Source organism: Paramormyrops kingsleyae, chromosome 19, assembly GCF_048594095.1.
Source record: "Paramormyrops kingsleyae isolate MSU_618 chromosome 19, PKINGS_0.4, whole genome shotgun sequence".
In the NCBI taxonomy this organism is placed as follows: Eukaryota; Metazoa; Chordata; class Actinopteri; order Osteoglossiformes; family Mormyridae; genus Paramormyrops; species Paramormyrops kingsleyae.
Window position 1 is genome coordinate 3,744,177 of NC_132815.1, and position 18,466 is coordinate 3,762,642.

At 44.2% G+C, this 18,466-nt stretch overlaps 1 protein-coding gene across 3 annotated transcripts; it reads right to left on the reverse strand.

Moving 5' to 3' along the window:
* Positions 1 to 7,057: 7,057 nt before the first annotated feature.
* Positions 7,058 to 17,940, reverse strand: gpr63 (G protein-coupled receptor 63). 3 transcript variants are annotated; one of them, XM_023810208.2, is made up of 2 exons: positions 17,419 to 17,940; positions 7,058 to 8,765 (listed from the first exon to the last, which is right to left on the reverse strand). In XM_023810208.2, the coding sequence occupies exon 2, from the start codon at positions 8,636 to 8,638 to the stop codon at positions 7,397 to 7,399; it is 1,242 nt and encodes a 413-aa protein (XP_023665976.2). In that variant the 5' UTR covers positions 8,639 to 8,765; positions 17,419 to 17,940; the 3' UTR covers positions 7,058 to 7,396. The 3 variants fall into 3 exon arrangements, with proteins under 3 accessions (XP_023665976.2, XP_023665975.2, XP_023665974.2); XM_023810207.2 differs by having other exon boundaries at positions 17,301 to 17,940; XM_023810206.2 differs by having other exon boundaries at positions 17,280 to 17,940.
* Positions 17,941 to 18,466: the final 526 nt, after the last annotated feature.

Consider the following 18,466-nt stretch of genomic DNA (forward strand, 5'->3'; position numbering starts at 1 on the left):
GATTAAGTCAATTTCTTATTAATTTGATAGGCTTTCCAACCATGGTGCTAGATTCCATTAAGAGAAGCTGTAAAGGGCTATACCAGCATTTAAATTTGCATTTTGCATATAGGGTCACATTGTTGGTTGTAAGTCTGTTTACACAGAATAAACCTGAAATTGTGTGTGTGTGTGTGTATATATATATATACACACACACTGCGCAAAAAAATTAAAAGGACACTTTTTAATCAGTCAATTAAACTTCTGTGATATTGACGTGGTCAGTTAAGTAGCAGAGGGGGCTGTTAATCAGTTTCAGCTGCTTTGGTGTTAATGAAATTAACAACAGGTGCACTAGAGGGGCAACAATGAGACGACCCCCAAAACAGGAATGGTTTAACAGGTCGAGGCCACTGACATTTTTCCCTCCTCATCTTTTCTGACTGTTTTTTCACTAGTTTTGCATTTGGCTACAGTCAGTGTCACTACTGGTAGCATCAGGCGATACCTGGACACTACAGAGGTTGCACAGCACAGTCCAACTCCTCCAGGATGGCGCATCAAAACATGCCAATTGCCAGAAGGTTTGCTGTGTCTCCCAGAACAGTCTCAAGGGCATGGAGGTGATTCCAGGAGACAGGCAGTTACTCTAGGAGAGCTAAACAGTGCCATAGAAGGTCCTTAACCCATCAGCAGGACCAGTATCTGCTCCTTTGTGCAAGGAGGAACAGGAGGAGCACTGCCAGAGCCCTACAGAATGACCTCCAGCAGGCCACTGGTGTGAATGTCTCTGACCAAACAATCAGAAACGGACTTCATGAGGGTGGCTTGAGGGCCCGACGTCCTCTAGTGAACCCTGTGCTCACTGCGCGGCACTGTGGACCTCGATTGGCATTTGCCGTAGAATACCAGAATTGGCAGATCTGCCATTGGCACCCTGTGCTTTTCACAGATGGGAGCAGGTTCACACTGAGAACATGTGACAGATGTGAAAGGGTCTGAAAAAGTCGTGGAGAACGTTATGCTGCATGTAACATTGTTCAGTATGACCGTTTTGGTGGTGAGTCAGTGATGGTCTGGGGAGGCATATCCATGGAAGGACGCACATACAAACGTGTGTGTAGGAGATAATCAGTACGTGCTTCTTTCCAGTGTCACAGCACTGCATGTGGGATTAACTGCACACCAATTTTCCATGTTTCATTGGGCCCTCAGTGACATCATACTCCTATTACATCACACACATCAAATGCTATTTAGCCAATAGCTTGTAAACATTTAAGTTATCGTACTTGTTTTTGACAAAGCAGATTCAGCCAGTCCCTGGAGCAGTTGGTGATCGAGACCCTTGCTCAAGAGCCCAACGGTGAGGTTGCTCTGCCAACTGTAGGACTTGAACCAGCAACCTCCCAATCGTATGGACAGCCCCCTATCCCACTGAGCCACGCATGCTTATATACACATAACAATCTTAGAACCTTATAGAGCCAGACAATTTTACAACAGACAAGCTTCCAGAAGCTTCTGCACATCTTTATATATATAAATAAAATTACGTTCAGGTCCCAGCAAGAAAAGTCTGGTGACCCAGAAACACTATATTCAAGACATATTATTATATTATTATTATTATTATTATTATTATTAATGATGCATTACACTGCTTCAGCAACCATGCAAATGCAGTACAGTCTTAGCAAGCAGCAGTGATGACAGGCACTCAGTACATCGACGTCTCTGGATTGAGTTTACGTGCCTTGCGAGGGAGCAGCATGTTACTGTGGGTGTTGCTCTGTCTTGTGACCTGTGCTGATTTTAATGTGCTTTAACTCGGTACTGCATAAGCAGCAGAGAGGTAAAAATGCTTTGCTGTTAACAAGGAGTGTCGGCGCTTCAAAAATGTCAGAATATAAAATGCAGCAGGAGAGGTGAGCGCAGTGCGAAGCCGTGTGAAATGCCTCATTATCGCCGCAGTTTAAAACGGCTGCAGTTTGGCCTTGGATTGCTGAAGTGATGCTTCACAGCCCGTTTGAAAGTGACGCCTTAACGCCGCCGCACAAACGGTGCCGGTGGACACTCGACACGCTGCGGATGTCAAACGTTCCATAAACAATGAATTAGTCACAATCGCATTGTAAGGAAACTGCGTCTCGATTGGGAAACCGAGGGCAGGCCGCAGATACGATGAAAGGTCTCAGCGGAAGGTGAGTTTCACCTGCTGCCACACTAAAAACCCAGAACATCACCTTTTTAAAGGAAATCTGTTGCACATTTTTAAGGGCATGAATATAGAATCTTTAAAAATGCATGAATAAAATACAAGTGATGAGCATAATGGCCGTAAGGTTTGATGTACGGGAAAGATGGCAGGCAAACATACTGGCCTCTTTTATTTCGCATTTTTATTTCTGGCTACAGCCCTGTGACTAATCCTTTGTTAGCCCCCTTTCCAATGCACACGTAACTCAGGGAGCCACCTACAGTCTCGGGGGGGGGGGGGGGGCATCTCAACGGCATCTCTTTCGGCCCCTATTAGACCCATTCGGATAGTGACCTTTGACCTGGAATGAGTTTTAAAGAGCCAAGCCCAACGTTGTTTAAGGTCGGCCTCAAATTTGCTGCCCCATACAGATTGGAAGAACCTACTGCTTACAATGATAATAATAAATTTAAGGGCCAAAGCCAGGCACAAACCAGCAACCTTCTGATCACAGGCAGAGAGGTTTAGCCCACTGGGCCGCACACTGCCACCACATTCCAGTTTGATTTATTTACACTGCAAGGCAACAGTGCTAACCATTGCAACACCATGTCACCCCAATGACAGATATGCTAATTGAATATTAAATGGTAAAAGACTTTAATCTAGTCAAGGGACTCATTACAGAAAAGATGTCACAGGAAATAAATTAGGCAGCCAAACTCTGGCAGGAATCCTGATAAACATTGAGGGAAAAAATATACACATAATGTGTGTGTGTCCATCCATCCATCTGCTTTTTATTTCATAGGGTTGGGAGTATGTAATATTAGGGTTACATAATATTAATATCATATTGAAATGGTTGCGTGATTGTGATAGCAGGTGTACTTCATAAAGAATAGATTGAACTCAACACATCTGATTGTGTTGATTTATTTTTTTTATTCAACACACAGTCGATTCACAGATAAATCTAAAATATCAATCTTAACAGTTCTGTCTCCACTTTTTCGTTAGTTTATTTTTTCCACTGACTCCTCATCTACATCTGTTACATAGATTAACAAGGTCATGCTTAATTCTTGTCTTAAATACTGGCTTTATAGCCATTCATGTAAAGCACTATATTAATAGCAGCAGCGAAGCTATAACAACTGCAGCCAAAATGTCGTAATGTTCCTAAGAGAGTGACTGGTCTGTCCTGAAATCATACAGCTGAAAAGTTTTCAAATACATTATGTATTATATAACATGTTGGATAAATAGACGTAGTTTGTTTTATTATGTTCGTTGAAGTTTCTGCTTTTTAACTGATGTATAAAGTAATGTTAACTGTTACATAAATAAACTCAGGTGAAACAAAAAATGTACGTTTTCATGGCTGCCAAATCTCAAGCATCTGGCACGACATACTTTCAGACTCACGCTGGAAATCTTACGGCAAATCTATATTATTCCATTATAAAACCTAAAATTAGCTACATCAAAGGTGTATTTACACGGTTAAATAAAAAAGCAGACTATTTACAAGGTAAGAAGTGTTACATGGGTGCAGACAACTCGAATTGAATGTCACGTGACAATGAATATTGTTAAAACGTTTTTAAATTGTACTGAATTAATTTGAAATACTTAAATATATAACACACTAAATAGTTACACATTATGATCTTCCGGACCTTTGCTTCAAGAAATTTTCTCTAACTGGACCTCTTTAAATTTTAGTTGAATACCCCTGCCTAGGGTGTTTACTGGGATAAGCTCATTGTGAACGTGTCCTGGATACAGAGTTAAGGAAGACTGATGGATGGATGGATGGATGGATGGATATGCTGGAACAAATGTAGAAGGGCTTGTTTTTCCAATGCAATAGATTAATTTATATTTGTGTTTTTTATTCTCCAGTGAGTAGGGTGTTGTTGAAATGGGTGCTAAGATATATGTAGCTATTTTGTAGAACTTAAATGAATTCAGATTAATGACATCAGTTAGGACAGCTGTGGGACGCGAGTCCGTGATGCTCACGTAGGACGGGAATGTGTGGGGGAGCTGTGAGGCAGCTCTGCTGTTGCAGAAGGTTCATTTGTGCTTAACAGCTCTAAATTGTTTGCTCCGTGATTCATGGATCATGATCACGAAGAGACGGCAGGGAGACGGACTGGGGTCTGAGACCGCGACACGTTTGTCCAGACTCTGGTGCAGATATGTGATTTATTGTGGACCGAAGGTGTCCTGCATCGATGGAAAGGGTTAGTGTGGCGTAATATGCACCACAAACACGCACAAACCCCAGAAATCAAGTCTGTATTTGTATTCGTATAAGCAAAGGATGGCTGTGACACAGCTGTTCTTTATTATTTAACTGGATTTATACACATTTGGCAGTAATCAAGGAAACATGAAGTGCGCCTTTTACTCTACCCATTTTCAATAGAAACGGTAAACAAAGAACCACTAGAATCTATCACGTGCAATAATTATCTTCTCTAAAAGCATAGTGCAGAGCTTTTTTTTCTGAATTTTTTTCCACGCAGGATGTAAATGATGCTGATTTCAGTACCCATATCACAGAAGCCTTCCTCCCAGGGATCTTTGTTTCGTGGAGCGTTTGTGTATCTATGCCAATGGCTTCCTACCTTCTGCACATTTAGCCGACTTCCTGGTGGTGAGATTCCTGTTGGTCCCCATTCTCCCCCATCATAGTGTCTGTCCTGGCCAGAGCCTGCTGTATAACATCCAGCTAAACTTGCATCTGTTTGCCCTGCCTACATGACTGTATTTCTGGGATTCTGTATGGAAGTGTTCAGAACATAGTAGATAACAGATAAGCCAGATTCCATTTACTCCCAATCAGCTAACCCTAACCGTTTAAGGACGCTGGTGATTTCATGCATTGACTTTACAATGACAATGCAAATTTACTGCTTTGCTAGAATTTGAACCTGCAGTCTTTTAATCATAATCATGTTCTTTAACCTATAACTAAATCCAATTAAGCTAGCCCCTGCCTTGTACCTCCCGTTACCATTCTGTTATTTGTACGTATTTGCGCGTTTCCATATAAATGCCGGGTTTGTCAGCTAGCAGTTCTCATACTGATACTCCCACAAGTTTCTGCTGCTTGGTGATGGTACCTTCTCACTTCAAAGCTCGCCGGAGTCTCGTTAGTCACAGTGTACAACGGATTCCCGGGGGGCGGCTGATTAGGGAACGCCATCCTGTGTATTTACAAACCTGGGAAAGCTCACCTCTGCCTCACTCTCGCTAATCTTCATCTAAACGGATGGGGCTCGGCTACAAAGGAGCTCTGAAGACGGCTTTGCTTTGAGGCCAAGCGACAGCATTAAAATTGGGGGGGGGGACCCCAGACCACGCTGACCTTTAAAAGTCGTCTCTCGGAGCTGGAGGATGCTAGTGCCTCAGCACAGACCGGCTGTGATTCAGGGAACAGCCGCAATACATCCTCCCCCCCCATAAAAACCTACATATTTAACATTATTTTGAAATGTTAACAAGGGCACTCCTGTCTCACTAGTTCCAGGAAAAGAGGCAAACCGTTGACAAGTACAGCTGATACATTATATATATACATATTTGAATGCTATCAATTTCATCAGTTTAACGAAAACTTTGACATCCACTGCAGCTTTCATTGGCACACCACCAAGCAGATTGGGCAGAGTGTGACGTTAGCTAGTTTAAACTGGAGACTAAATTAAGCTGCTCTCTTGAGACAGGATTATAGCTGCTCCTGCCAATTCTGCTGGTCACTCCTCATCACCTGAGCCTCATGGCCTTCACTGCATGGCCAAAGCAAAGTACCGGCGACCAGCAGGACCTCAGCGCGAGGCCGTGAAGCGCGAGGCCGTGAAGCCCGTGGCCGTGAAGCGCGAGGCCGTGAAGCGCGAGGCGGTGAAGCCCGTGGCCGTGAAGCCCGTGGCCGTGAAGCGCGAGGCGGTGAAGCCCGTGGCCGTGAAGCCCGTGGCCGTGAAGCGCGAGGCGGTGAAGCCCGTGGCCGTGAAGCCCGTGGCCGTGAAGCGCGAGGCGGTGAAGCCCTTGGCCGTGAAGCCCGTGGCCTGGCTGTCCGCCGCCTCTTCGCAGTTTTGGCCATTTTGTGTCACTCATTTTGCATGATCATTTGTGCGGGATTACTGCACACCAGAAATAAGAATGCGCATCATGACACATAACTGTGTGTGTTGAGAAGGGGGAGCTGATGAGTCATACCACAAAAATGCAACACATCACACTGAGGATAAATAAAAATACAACGATGCTCATTAATGATCACCTCGACATAGGTGTCAGGTGGACACACAGGCTGTGACAGAAACCCAGGCAGCCTGTTGGGTATAGGAGTGATTTATCCTCAAATTCATAGGCAAACTGAATAGGGGTAGCCGGGGGGGGGGGGTTTGAAATGACAGATCCTGAAAGGAAACAGAAGCGAGCAAACAATGGTATCTGAAAAGCAGTATTGTTCGTTCCTGAAAGCCTTCAGTTTCTTTGACGACATGACCAGATCAGTTCTTCCCGCACAATAATGGCAACTTAACTTCACATGTATTAAGCGAACGGCACAAATGGAACAGTCTGTAACGAAAACAAACAGTCTGCTGAATGGCCTTCAGCGTCCTTTAACAAACCGAAGAGGGGGGGGCGGGAGAGAGCCAGAGGCTGCGTAGGTGGCCCACATTCAGGCAAGCCGTAATGACACACACCTCTGCCTTGTTTACTGTTATTTAGTGATAATCTAATCTTCTGCATCTCCCCCGCTTCAGAATCCCCATTTGATTTCGACTATATCAAAGAACATAATGCAGTCGACAAGCGTTCATGAATTTCTGCATTTCCAACAGGCAAAGGCAGTGATAATGTAACAAACGTATTTTTATTACATTCAAGTTAAAATACAGTACACTGAAATTGCACATGGTCACCACAGGTAGCAGCATTCAGATTGGCATAGACTAAAGTCGTAGGCACGGACGCTCAAGAGAGAAATAAGCATTGAAACCAGTGACAACTCCGTTGCGAACATCTGAAACGTCCATACAAGTAGTTAATTTACACGTTCTGTAAACCAGACTTATACGATCCAAGGCGTCCTTATGCACAACAGCAGTTCATCCGCTGGTCCCTCAGATGTTTACCAAGGTGGGTGTGACACCTAGATGTACCAGTGCCAGGGACAGCTCTCCCGTTCGGGCATCACACCACAGAGCGATGTTCCCCACACACGTAGATGGCGCTGGGACGAATGCGGCGCTTTGTGTGCCCTGGCAACTGGGGCAGGAACTTAAAGTACTTGGGCATCAAGTCCAAGCAGGCGTCCCGGAACTTCTTGATACGCCAGTAGTAAACAAGAGGGTTCAATGCGGACTTGAGGTAACACAACCAGAGGAGCCAGGTGCTGATTTCAAAGAAGTTGGGCCTGTAGTAGAAGGTCTGGCTGAAGGTGGAGACCAGGCTGTACGTAGCGAAGGGCGCCAAGCACACGGTGAAGACGGAGAAGAGGATGAGGATAGTGGCGAAGGCACGCGTCTTGAAGCTCATGTCTATGTTCATCTGGAAAGGCCTCTGCAGGCTCATGAGGCCCAGTTTGCTGGCCTGGCTGAGGCAGATGCTGTCCGGGTGGCTGTGGATACGGATGGCGTTGTGGCGGATGGTGTTCAGAATGCCCAAGAAGGAGCACAGCATAACCAAAAAGGGGACGATGAAGAATACCAGCACGATGATGACCACATAGGCTTGGTAGCCCGGCTCAGTAGTATAGCCAAATACGCACTGCGGCGCTCGGGATGGGATCTGCAGGAACGGCTCCCCCACGGCCAACGGGAAGGAGAAGCAGGAGGAGACACTCCATGAGATACCTATCAGTACTTTAGCCCTGTAAGGACTCAGCTTGTCTTGTTTTTGGACAATGATGAGGAACCGGTCGATGCTTATTATAAGCAGGATAGCCACCCCCTCGATGACGAAGAGCCAGAAGAACATGGCCGAGACCCGACAGAAGACGTCCCCGAAGATCCAGCTGGCGGTTACCACGGTGACGAGGGCAAAAGGCATGTTGAGGATGGCCAGCATCATATCCGCAAAGGCCAGGCTAGCTAGCAGGATGTTGATGGCCGAGCGCATGGCTGAGCGCTGGTAGACCATCAGGCAGACCACCGCGTTTCCAAGGAAGGCGACCAGCAGTATGGAGATGATGACGATTAAAAAGAACACCTGAAGGGGCAGGCTGAAGCCCCCCGCACTGTCTAGGGGACTGATGGCCGCCCTGCCCGTGGTCGCTATGAAAACAGAGGAAGCGTTCTCCGTCGACATGTCCGCCACGTTTCGTTGCACGCTCAGGTAGAGCCGGGACAGGTTCAGAGGTCCGACTCCCCCGGGGATGGAGGTACCGTTGGCTTCCCCTGCATCCACAACGGGCTCGTTAGCTGAGTGAACCATCGTTCCCCGAAGCCTCCAGACACCACCTGTAGCATCCTCACTGACGTGCTCTCCTCCAGCACGACGCCTTCTGCCGGGACCCTCCTCTGTACCCAACTCTGCTCATCTCCGCAGGTCTATGGGGGCCCTTGGAGGAAGAGAGCGAGAACAACAAGTGAAGTCACACTGAGGGGACGACCTCCTCCTGCCGCACAGGTACAGCCCCTCCACGCTGGCTTTCTCGCATCCTCTGATACGTCTAACTTCCACCTGAATGCTCCCGTCACTCCGCGCGCGTTTCAGTGAAGCCGCTTACCGGAGGGCAGGCAGGGGACGTTTCTATGGACGCTGTGACATGAGCACTGCTAAGGATTCACGAATAAGGAAGTAAGGAATCATGAAATTGGCAGCAAACGTTAATTAAACACATTCTGGTCAGAGGCTACTACAGCATAATTCCATTATAGTCAGTTTAAGGACATGATTACTCCAAATCACAAACAGTTGTCCAACATAAATATTATGTATACTGTACACACACATGCACAATACACAATATTAAATAAATGCAATATTTAAGGTAAGTGTATGAGATCCTAGTTTATCTAATTATGCACATCGAGTGCCTTAAAATTTCTATTTTATCCAATAGTAAACCAAATAGCCATCTGTTAAAAGGTATTATCTGAATCTGTGATCTAATTACTCTGGAACTATTGAATTCCACTGAACACTTAGACAATTAGATTACCATCCATTTGCAGAATTCTGTGCCTAGAAAGAAGTTAGTAGTGGTTGTTTATTGCATTCACTGACGATGCAGATCGTTCAGGTCTGTGAGTGCCAGAGGAAAAAGCACTTCATTTTGTCCCTCACAAAAAACCTGATTCTTTGACATTGTGGGGACATTTCGGGTCCCCACAAAGATCTGTAAATGCAATCAAAAAACTTAAAATGCCAAAATTCTGAGCTGAACACCAAAGACAAAGTTGACACACCCAGCTGATGCAATTATCACAGTAGAGAATCCAAAAATATATTCACATTTCATGGAATATGTGGTCATGCTTTTAAAGTGTGTCACAGTCAAGTGCAGAACCACAAGTCTATAAGGTTATGGTGTATGATGAGGGAGTGTTGAACAGAATATAGGAAAAAACATAGATCTAAAAAAGGTTGACCATGATGTCACCTGAAAGGAAAACATGCACAGACTCCATGTCCCATCGATCATGCAAGTGTGCCACAGAAAGCCAAGCCGTCATGGGTGAACCATCTTCAACATCCACCATGAGATGGACAGTGACACCATCACCCCCCTGGAAATTAATACGGGACCTTATATCACTTCAGATCTCTACAGACGTCGGCCATTTCAGTCACAGTGCATCTCCACGTCGTTAGAATATCCGCCAAAGCTAAGCTGACCGTTCCCATAAATAAGGATGATAAAACAGAATTTAAAAAACAAAAAGTGGTGTTATCCTCTTCCTCTGACAAACACACACACAAACAATGGTGCTAAAGATTAAAATATAAAACGCACTGCGCACTGCACCCTCCGCAGTGCGGGAGACCCGGGCAGCAGTGTCAGCCCGGCCTCTCTGGCGTGACAATCGGACGGGCTGTTTTCGGCGGGGGGCTCTGGATGGACGTGCGCCTCACGCTGGGCTGAGGGAGCTTTTGGCAGACGCTAAGCGAATGCTCCTCTGGGGGCGGCTTCGAGCCGCAGCAAAAAGCTTATCGCTTCTGTAAACATTAGATACGGTTATTTTAAACCCTGCTTTCGTTTGCAAAGACTGCACGGCAACTGTATACATTTTCACCTCTCACATGTAAGGAAATAAGAGGAAAGCCACCTTCCTACCTCTTTGTGGGGACCACCAGGCACCATTAATCTCTACTTATTCTAGATACATAAATTAATTATGCTCTTGGAGCTCTTACTGTGGTGTTTGCTACCAGGCTGGCCCGGAAAGGAAAAATGGTTCTCTCCCCCACATAAATTATGCTTTGACTTTAAGGTAGACTTTTCCCCTAATGGTTCTCTCACCATAAGGCCTACAGGCTATTAAGGTTTATCCTGAGAACTTACCAGCTGCGGCAGCCCTTACGTACACGTATGCGGTTCATTCCGTACCTCGGTGACTCAGGCAGGTGAGTCAAAACAGCGTATTGAAATACATTAATTTCACAGGCAAGCGACAGACAGTTGAGGAAGCAGGTCAGCCAATCCCTGGGGTTAAGGGCTTTGCTCAAGGGCCCAACGGTGACATCATTGTACTGACAAAAGGGTATGAACCATCGACCTTTCAGCAACCCTGGCCTGTGGAGCAAGTAAACGATTTTCAAAGAGGTTAGAAAACACTAAAACTACTAAAAGCCAGTACATGATAGATATAAATTTACCAAGAACGAATATTTCTTTATCTAATAAAGACCCTCGATAGCTCAAAATTAAACATGAGTAAAGTTCTAAGAAATTCAAACACCAAAATCTGGGTTTGGCATCTGCGGGCAGCGTGTGGCTCAGTGGGCTAAGCCTGTGTGCCTGTAATCAGAAGGTCGCCGGTTCAAACCCAGCCTCAGCACGTCTGCCGCTACTTGAGCAAGGCCCTTAACCCCCAGCTCCCTGGGAGCCCCAACAGGTGGCTGCCCTTCGCAGACAGCTTACTCTACAAAGAGCAAGTTGAGGCGTAAAGATGATTTGCCCACGGGGATCAATAAAGTATCTATTATTATTAAAATAAATTTCCAGTTTGAAAAATCCAAGCGGTATTATATTAGTGATTAAAACACAGAGCGCCTAAACTCTGAAAAGGAGCACATCTAGGGGCGCTGGCTAAGCCATGAAGGATCCTGCTCTGGCACCAGTAGGACATTTGTTTACGGCACAGGAAGGCCCTGCTTTGGAACGGTACTGAATCTGAACCTATGAAAACAATTAGCTGTCTCGACTGGTAAAATAAGACACTCCAGGTTTTTAGTCATCAATCAAGCAGCTAAATAAACCATTAGCATCCCAGACCCAAACGCTTACCCAGTAAAGCAAGATGGCAAATCTTATGTGCAAAGGGCCAGTGTGTGTCTGATCACAACAGAACTGTAACAGGGTCTTGTGATTCTATTAATCAGTCAAACTATGTATCCATTCATCGTCACGCCGTCAGTCCTGTACAGCGCCATGAGCAATCGCAGACACAAACAGGCCATGTTAGGGATGCTTCAGTGACTAAACGAAAAACAAAATGAAGGACATGGGGAAAGAAGGAGAGCACTGCAGACATTTCAGCCCAGGCATCTTCCTCCGCATCCCTCTTTTATTTTTACAAGTCGCTAAATGCCTACCTTCTCTCTCCCACGGCAGTACGACGCAGTCCTTCCCCGCCTGACCCTGAGCCCTTCACAAAGATACTCATACGCTGTTCCTGAATGCCGGCTAACTGAACGCTACAGGTTAATTCATCAGTAAAACACATCAGGAAATGATCAATCCTGTAGCTAATCAGATTCATTCGATATTCTCACAGACAGCCAGATGCCCACTTAGGAATGAGCGCGTCAATGGAATGCTGTAAATAAGTGAGCTCCATTAGCAGGTCTACACAAAGACCGGCGCCGGCCAGAGGGACAACATCTCCCCCAGTGGAAAGTGCAACCTGCCAGTTCGCTCCAGTGTCTTTAGGTGTCTGTCAAGGCTGGTAATGAAAAAAACTAAAGTATCCAAGCAGTTTGAAGATGAAGACAATATCGCTCCTAAAAGTCGGGTTTCATAACAAACCTGGCACTTTGGAAGCAGGCAGTAACACTATCAATGGCGAGCAGGTTTAGAACCTGGAAACAGGATCAACCCAAACACTAACCCTAATATCCGGTTGGGCCCTTGAACTGCTCTTCTTGACCATCACAACACAACCACACGTGGCAGAGTGTGCTAGAAAATAAGAACTATATAATAAATCAGGATCCACAAACTAGCTAATCAAGCATAATACATCAAATCTCTGAAGTAATTCATAGTTACCAGCTAAATAAATAAGCCTGTGAATGCTTCCTATTCTGAGACAATATTTCAAGTTATCGGAAGATCGTGAGGTTCCCTCAGGAGAGCTGAAACTGACATTCTCATAACGGCGATAATGAAGACCGCCAGACCAGATAACTGACTGGAAGATGGATGGGCTGAATTAATAAAGCAATGAAACTAAAAAAAAACCTGAAATAGGCTTAAAGTGCAGCACGACCCATTTCTCTGAACCGAAACCTGAAATTAAGAACACGTGCCTTAAAATAGAACACCTCCGTTCCATTTTTCAAGTGTCAAAATTAGTTAATGCCGTGTCCCAGTCTTCAGTTAATAACTAGCGCCTAGTTTATAAAGTAATTACAACTTTTCATTGCCTTATGTTACTCTCGAATATTTAATATTTCGTATTTTAAGTAAGATTCCAGTCTATAATAAGAACAATAATAAGGTTTTGGCAAATTAAAACAAATGCATCCATCCATTTTCTAACCACTTACCCTGGTCTGGTGACAGACAGGGCTGTACAGTTTGTACAGGGCAGGGGTTCGCCCTGGACTGGGTACCAGTCCATCACGGGGCACCCACAGAATAATAAACTACTGGCAGTTCAGGGATCCCAATCAGCCCGTCTTTGGACTGCAGGAGAAAACGGGAGAACCCAGAGGGAACCCGTGAGAGCCCCAGGAGAACATGCCACCCGCACAGACGCAGAGCGAAGGCGGCGTTTAGAGACCCAAACCTGGAGACGGTCTGCCCCTTAGAGCCACCATGTCACCTACATCAGGTACCTGCATGCAGGTATTCTGCTGGTCACAATTAGGCCGTACAGAGAAAGGAACGCTCACATTCACAATGCTTATACCTGAATGATAAATTAAACCATGGACCTCCTGTAGTAACCCAGTTCGGTATTTTACCATCAATTTTAAATCTATTATCAAAATTTTTTTTTAAATACACTACAGATTGCAAAAGATCCCCCCCCCCCCGCATCCTGCCATAAGCAGACATCTGGGGGAGACTTTGTTCACCTCACGGTTTATTAACTTCCTGATTACATGATATCAACTGTATCCCTCCTGCTTCCAGTAACACACATCCGTAAAGGTTACCCAAGCTTATGGAAAACACAACCACAGCATACTCCATGACAACAGTCTGCTGTGACGAGAAACTGATCACGGGACAGGCACTTATGAAAACAAATGTTTAAGTTAGTAGTTGGCAGAAATGTAGACTAATACTTCAACTTGCAATATTACTGCCATCCTTTTTAAAATTTCCATGGAAAATTACACCCAAACCGGTCACAGTCACTTTTATTGACCAATTTAATACTCCCATTACACACCTGAGAGCTAACTCTTGGAGATCTGGTGATACTACTGTCCTAACTGAGGCCCCGAAGAACAGAATTTCCATCGATGGCTTCATTATGTGTCAATCATGCCCTTAATGCCTACATGTATGACACTCTATGTACAAACTCCACCCAGATAACTCCTGGTGGAGCAGCTATACACTACTCTGATTCAGCACGAAGTCACAAGGCTGAGATTTTTTGATATGATCAGTGTTCTTCTAGTTGCAGCACCAGTCAAAACTTCGTTTTCATCAGGACAACAACGAAAAACAAACCATCAGGCTGTGTAAGAGTTGTTTACAAATTGCGCTTTTCCACCGGCATACAGGAACCGAGCCGTACCGCGAAGAGAGACTAGTTACTGCGCAGTTCCAGCTGACTTCGGTTTTCCACTGCAGAAGGATTGGCTCTGTAAAGGGTTTGAGGAGTGACAGTGATGTAAAACCTGTTCACACGGGACACACAGTGATTCACTTTGTGCTAATTTTCTAGCACATCTGTGAGGATCACCATCTTATGTTAGCCTCAAACGCCAGTGGAATTAGCATTCTCTTGTGTAAATTCGCTTTACGAATCTATTTTGTTCAGCTGTTCTATAGTACTTTTTAAGCAGGTGGTTGGACATTTTCAAGTTTCAAGTTATCAGGAATGCATGTGCGATACTACCAATAATGAATAATATTTAGAATTTGCCCGTTTTCCCTTCAGATTATCCATGTGCAGAACACCAGTGTCTCCCTGGGTCTTGACCAATCACATGGTGGTGATGCAACCCGTTCGGATTGGTCACGCTTTCATTCCTGCTAGCAGCAGGGCCACGTCGCCATGGGTACAGCTGGGCAACGGCTCACATATTTACAATAAAAAAACAACCAGTCTGTGGTACAGCTCAGATCTTTGTGCCAGTGGAGCAGCAGCAAAAGAAGCGGAATGATCGAGTTCTGCAGCAGATGACACGCCCACCGCTGTTAGTCCATCTACACCAAACAGAGACGGGCTGGGATGAGCTGGACCAGACAGTGAAGGGCAAGTCCCCACATGACTGCTGGAAGAGCATCTCAGGGGCAACCTGATGACACTGGATGAGGGAATGTCAAGAGTTTGTAAGGCTGTCAGTGAGACCAAGAGCAAAAGAACCTAAAATAAGATATATAACCGTCCTGATACTGCTGATGCGCTGCAACAACCAGAACATTTAACCAGCAAGCTATTCATGGCGCCTCCAAATTATGCCGTAACTCAACAGTAAAAAAAAAAAAAAAAAAATAGCAAACAACTTGCAAACTGTCCATTTATAAGCTTACAAAGATGCCTGTAATGGCAGTTTTGACATCCAGAAATGCACGAGGCGTTCACTATCATTCAGGCACTATCACGATCGACTTTGTTACGTATACTCACCAGTACAGGTGGCTGAGCCACTCTAACAGGCGTCAGGGTTTAAAACATTAAACCCATGCTGATGTATACAAAACAAAACAAAACTCTAAAGTTTAGGCCTTTGTAGACTACCACCATTTTTAAATCAGTCTGTCTTTTACACTTTGAAGCAAACTGCCTTTTCGCTGTCAATTCAGGCCTGGAACCTATACATGTATCCTGGGCAATGAGCATTCAGATGCCACAATTACCAGTCATACCACTGATTCTTAATCACTACATATTTATTTACTTACTGATCTATATTTGCCTTGAGTCTCCAGATCGCCATGGCAACAAGGCAACGGGCAAACATGTGATGAATCACATAAGGTCTGCTTTAAACATCTTGGCAGACACTGAATCTGCACAGCTACCAAAGTGCGAGTCTTTGGCACGGGTTGCCACACCTGGGAGCCTGTCACCGTCTCATCTCTACACCTCAGTCATCCTTTCTAAATTAGAGCATTTGTATTTTAAACCCCGGATTCAGAGCTGTAATATCTATCAAGTACTTTGGCAAAGGCAGACTATAATTAGAAATATTTTTGTAATTGGCTTGCAGTTTGTATGAATATTGTTATTTCGTGGCTGATTTAGCTCCCTTACATAGAGGGTCTAGCCTGATTGAAGTGCACGAAAGCTCTTCGCATCACAGCGATTGTCAAACCAGACAACCATATGCAATTTTGTGCCATCGAGAAGCAAAGCAGTGGAATTGTGAGCACAGGAACCCTATGAGTCATATGTTTAGACAACTAGGATCAAATCGCCTCGTGATAAAATCATCTCTAGTCCGGATTTCCCAGGCCTGCTCTTAGAGGAAGGGGTTTACAAAAAAATCATACCGTTTCTATGATTAGAGCCTTTTCAGGCAACTAATAATTTAAAACAGCCACCTCATTATTATCCTCTGATCAAAGGAAATATCTAACAACAGACTAAATGCTGCCACCCATTAGACTACACTTTAAAGTACAGACTGACTGCTTATTAGCTGCTGTGTCTGCAAGCCCATCCTGTTCTTTGGGATTGGGGGGGCGCCGTTATTAATCGTCTCTGCAGTGATTTATCTCGTTACAATCTGTGTTACAATTCAGAATGGATGTTACGGTATCCAGCACAGTCTTTTTAATTAAGTCCAAAAAACTGACAATAACAGGGACATTTCCTTCTTTCTTTTTCCTCACATAATATACGATATGTGAATTAAGCAAACCCTAAATTATCAATGCGAATGCAAACCGACGGGTGGCCATTGTCTACCTGACCCAATACACCCTGACAAATTGGACTTACGTTTATAAAGTTCCCACGCAATAAAACACACGTTATATTTTTTCATAAAAACTGTTGCTGTCGGAAATATATTTTAAACCATTTAAACGAGTCCGGGGGAGATTCGAGGTTTGCAGATTATATAATTTTGGTGTAAAATATTACATAGAGATGAAAGAAAAATATGGAAGTATTTTAAATGAAAATGTCAGGTCTCAAAAAAAATGTACATATAACATTAACGATGAAAGTACATTGTGCTATCCATTGATTAAAATATTTCTAAATACAACTGTACATGGTGCTGGCTGAGCACGTAGAGTAACCTCTGATCTACCCCGTCCATGCCTGCTTTAATAGTCTACACAACCCCCGATACAAAAAAATATCCTCCAGTGATTAATAAATAATGATTCCATTGCATTACTTTCCCTAAATGATAAAGACAAGCGTGTCACCGTACACTGCCATCAAAGCCGGCGTACAAAAAACACGTCAAATAATTATAACCTGCAAGAATATTCTAAGTACCATGTGATATCCAGACAACAGTGATAAATCTGAAATGGGATTACCTTTATTTTCTTCTGCCTTACCTGGAAGGCGGCGGTTAGTAGACAACCGGTCTATCAGCTAAAACACTGGGAAGCGGAATCCACACACGGTGTTTCATGTTCCTGTACCGCAGCTGCTGGATACTATTATCTAACGTACCTGATGTGCTTTTCCTTGTTTGTGAAGCTTTTGCAGCATGGATTCTCATGTTATTAATGCAGAATGCATTGTGACTGCATTGCATGCATCTCCAGAGCTACCGTCCTAAAATATTTAGAGAGTCAATTTCCACACGTTTAAAATCAAACGTGACGGTAATCTCTGGTGCCTCCTTTTCTACTTTTCTCACTAGCATCTTTTTTGATTTGCAATTTAAAAAAAAAGTTTAATCAAACGCCATATTTGGATGAAGAGTAGATATACAGACTGCGATGCATTTGGCTGTATTTTGACTGAAAAGCTCCGCTTCTAAACAGAATATATCTCACAATACTTCGGAAGCGAAAGATGAGATTCGTAGGAAGGAACGCGATCGCTCCATGGCTGGGGGTGGGAGGAACAATACAACAATCACGGTCAGGCTCTTCGTTGACAGACAGGCGCGTCATCCAATCAGATTCGCCGTCGATCACGTCGAAACGCTGGATTCGATTAGCACGCAGATTAAAAGCAAACAGATTCGTCCCCCCTGCCATGTTTGGTTGTGGAAGTTGCCGACACACGTGTAATGCTGCGAATGGCAAGGCTCACTAGTTAAAGTGGTATCAAGATATGCGTCTCTTCAAATTGTCCGGGAGATAAAAATAGGCCGATTCGACTCTGAACGTTTCGTTCCCTAACAGAAATGAATTTGCTGGCATTACTGGAGAGGCAAGCAGGAGAATTTAGTGCCAGTTTGTCCTGAACTACCTGGCTAAGTTCAGATTTTATAAACCTGCTAAATTAAATATTGATGATAATCGGCAAAATTGATGTTTGCAATCTCCGTACATCATGTTTTTATGTGTCTGGTCCATACTAACGATAATAATTTATAATGAATTTTATTGTCATATTACAGATTGAAGGCTTATCGCAGAACGTACATGAAGTTTGAAGTCAATTACAGAAGTTATGTAAGATGATGTGTACATTAAAGCATATGTGCCCTTAATTTAAAGTATAGCAGTATGTTTCTATGTGATTCCAGATTACGGAAGAAAGACTA

Coding starts and splice junctions, on each gene's coding strand:
- gpr63 (XM_023810208.2), bottom strand. CDS start 8,638: ATGGTTCACTCAGCTAACGAGCCCGTTGTGGATGCAGGGGAAGCCAAC.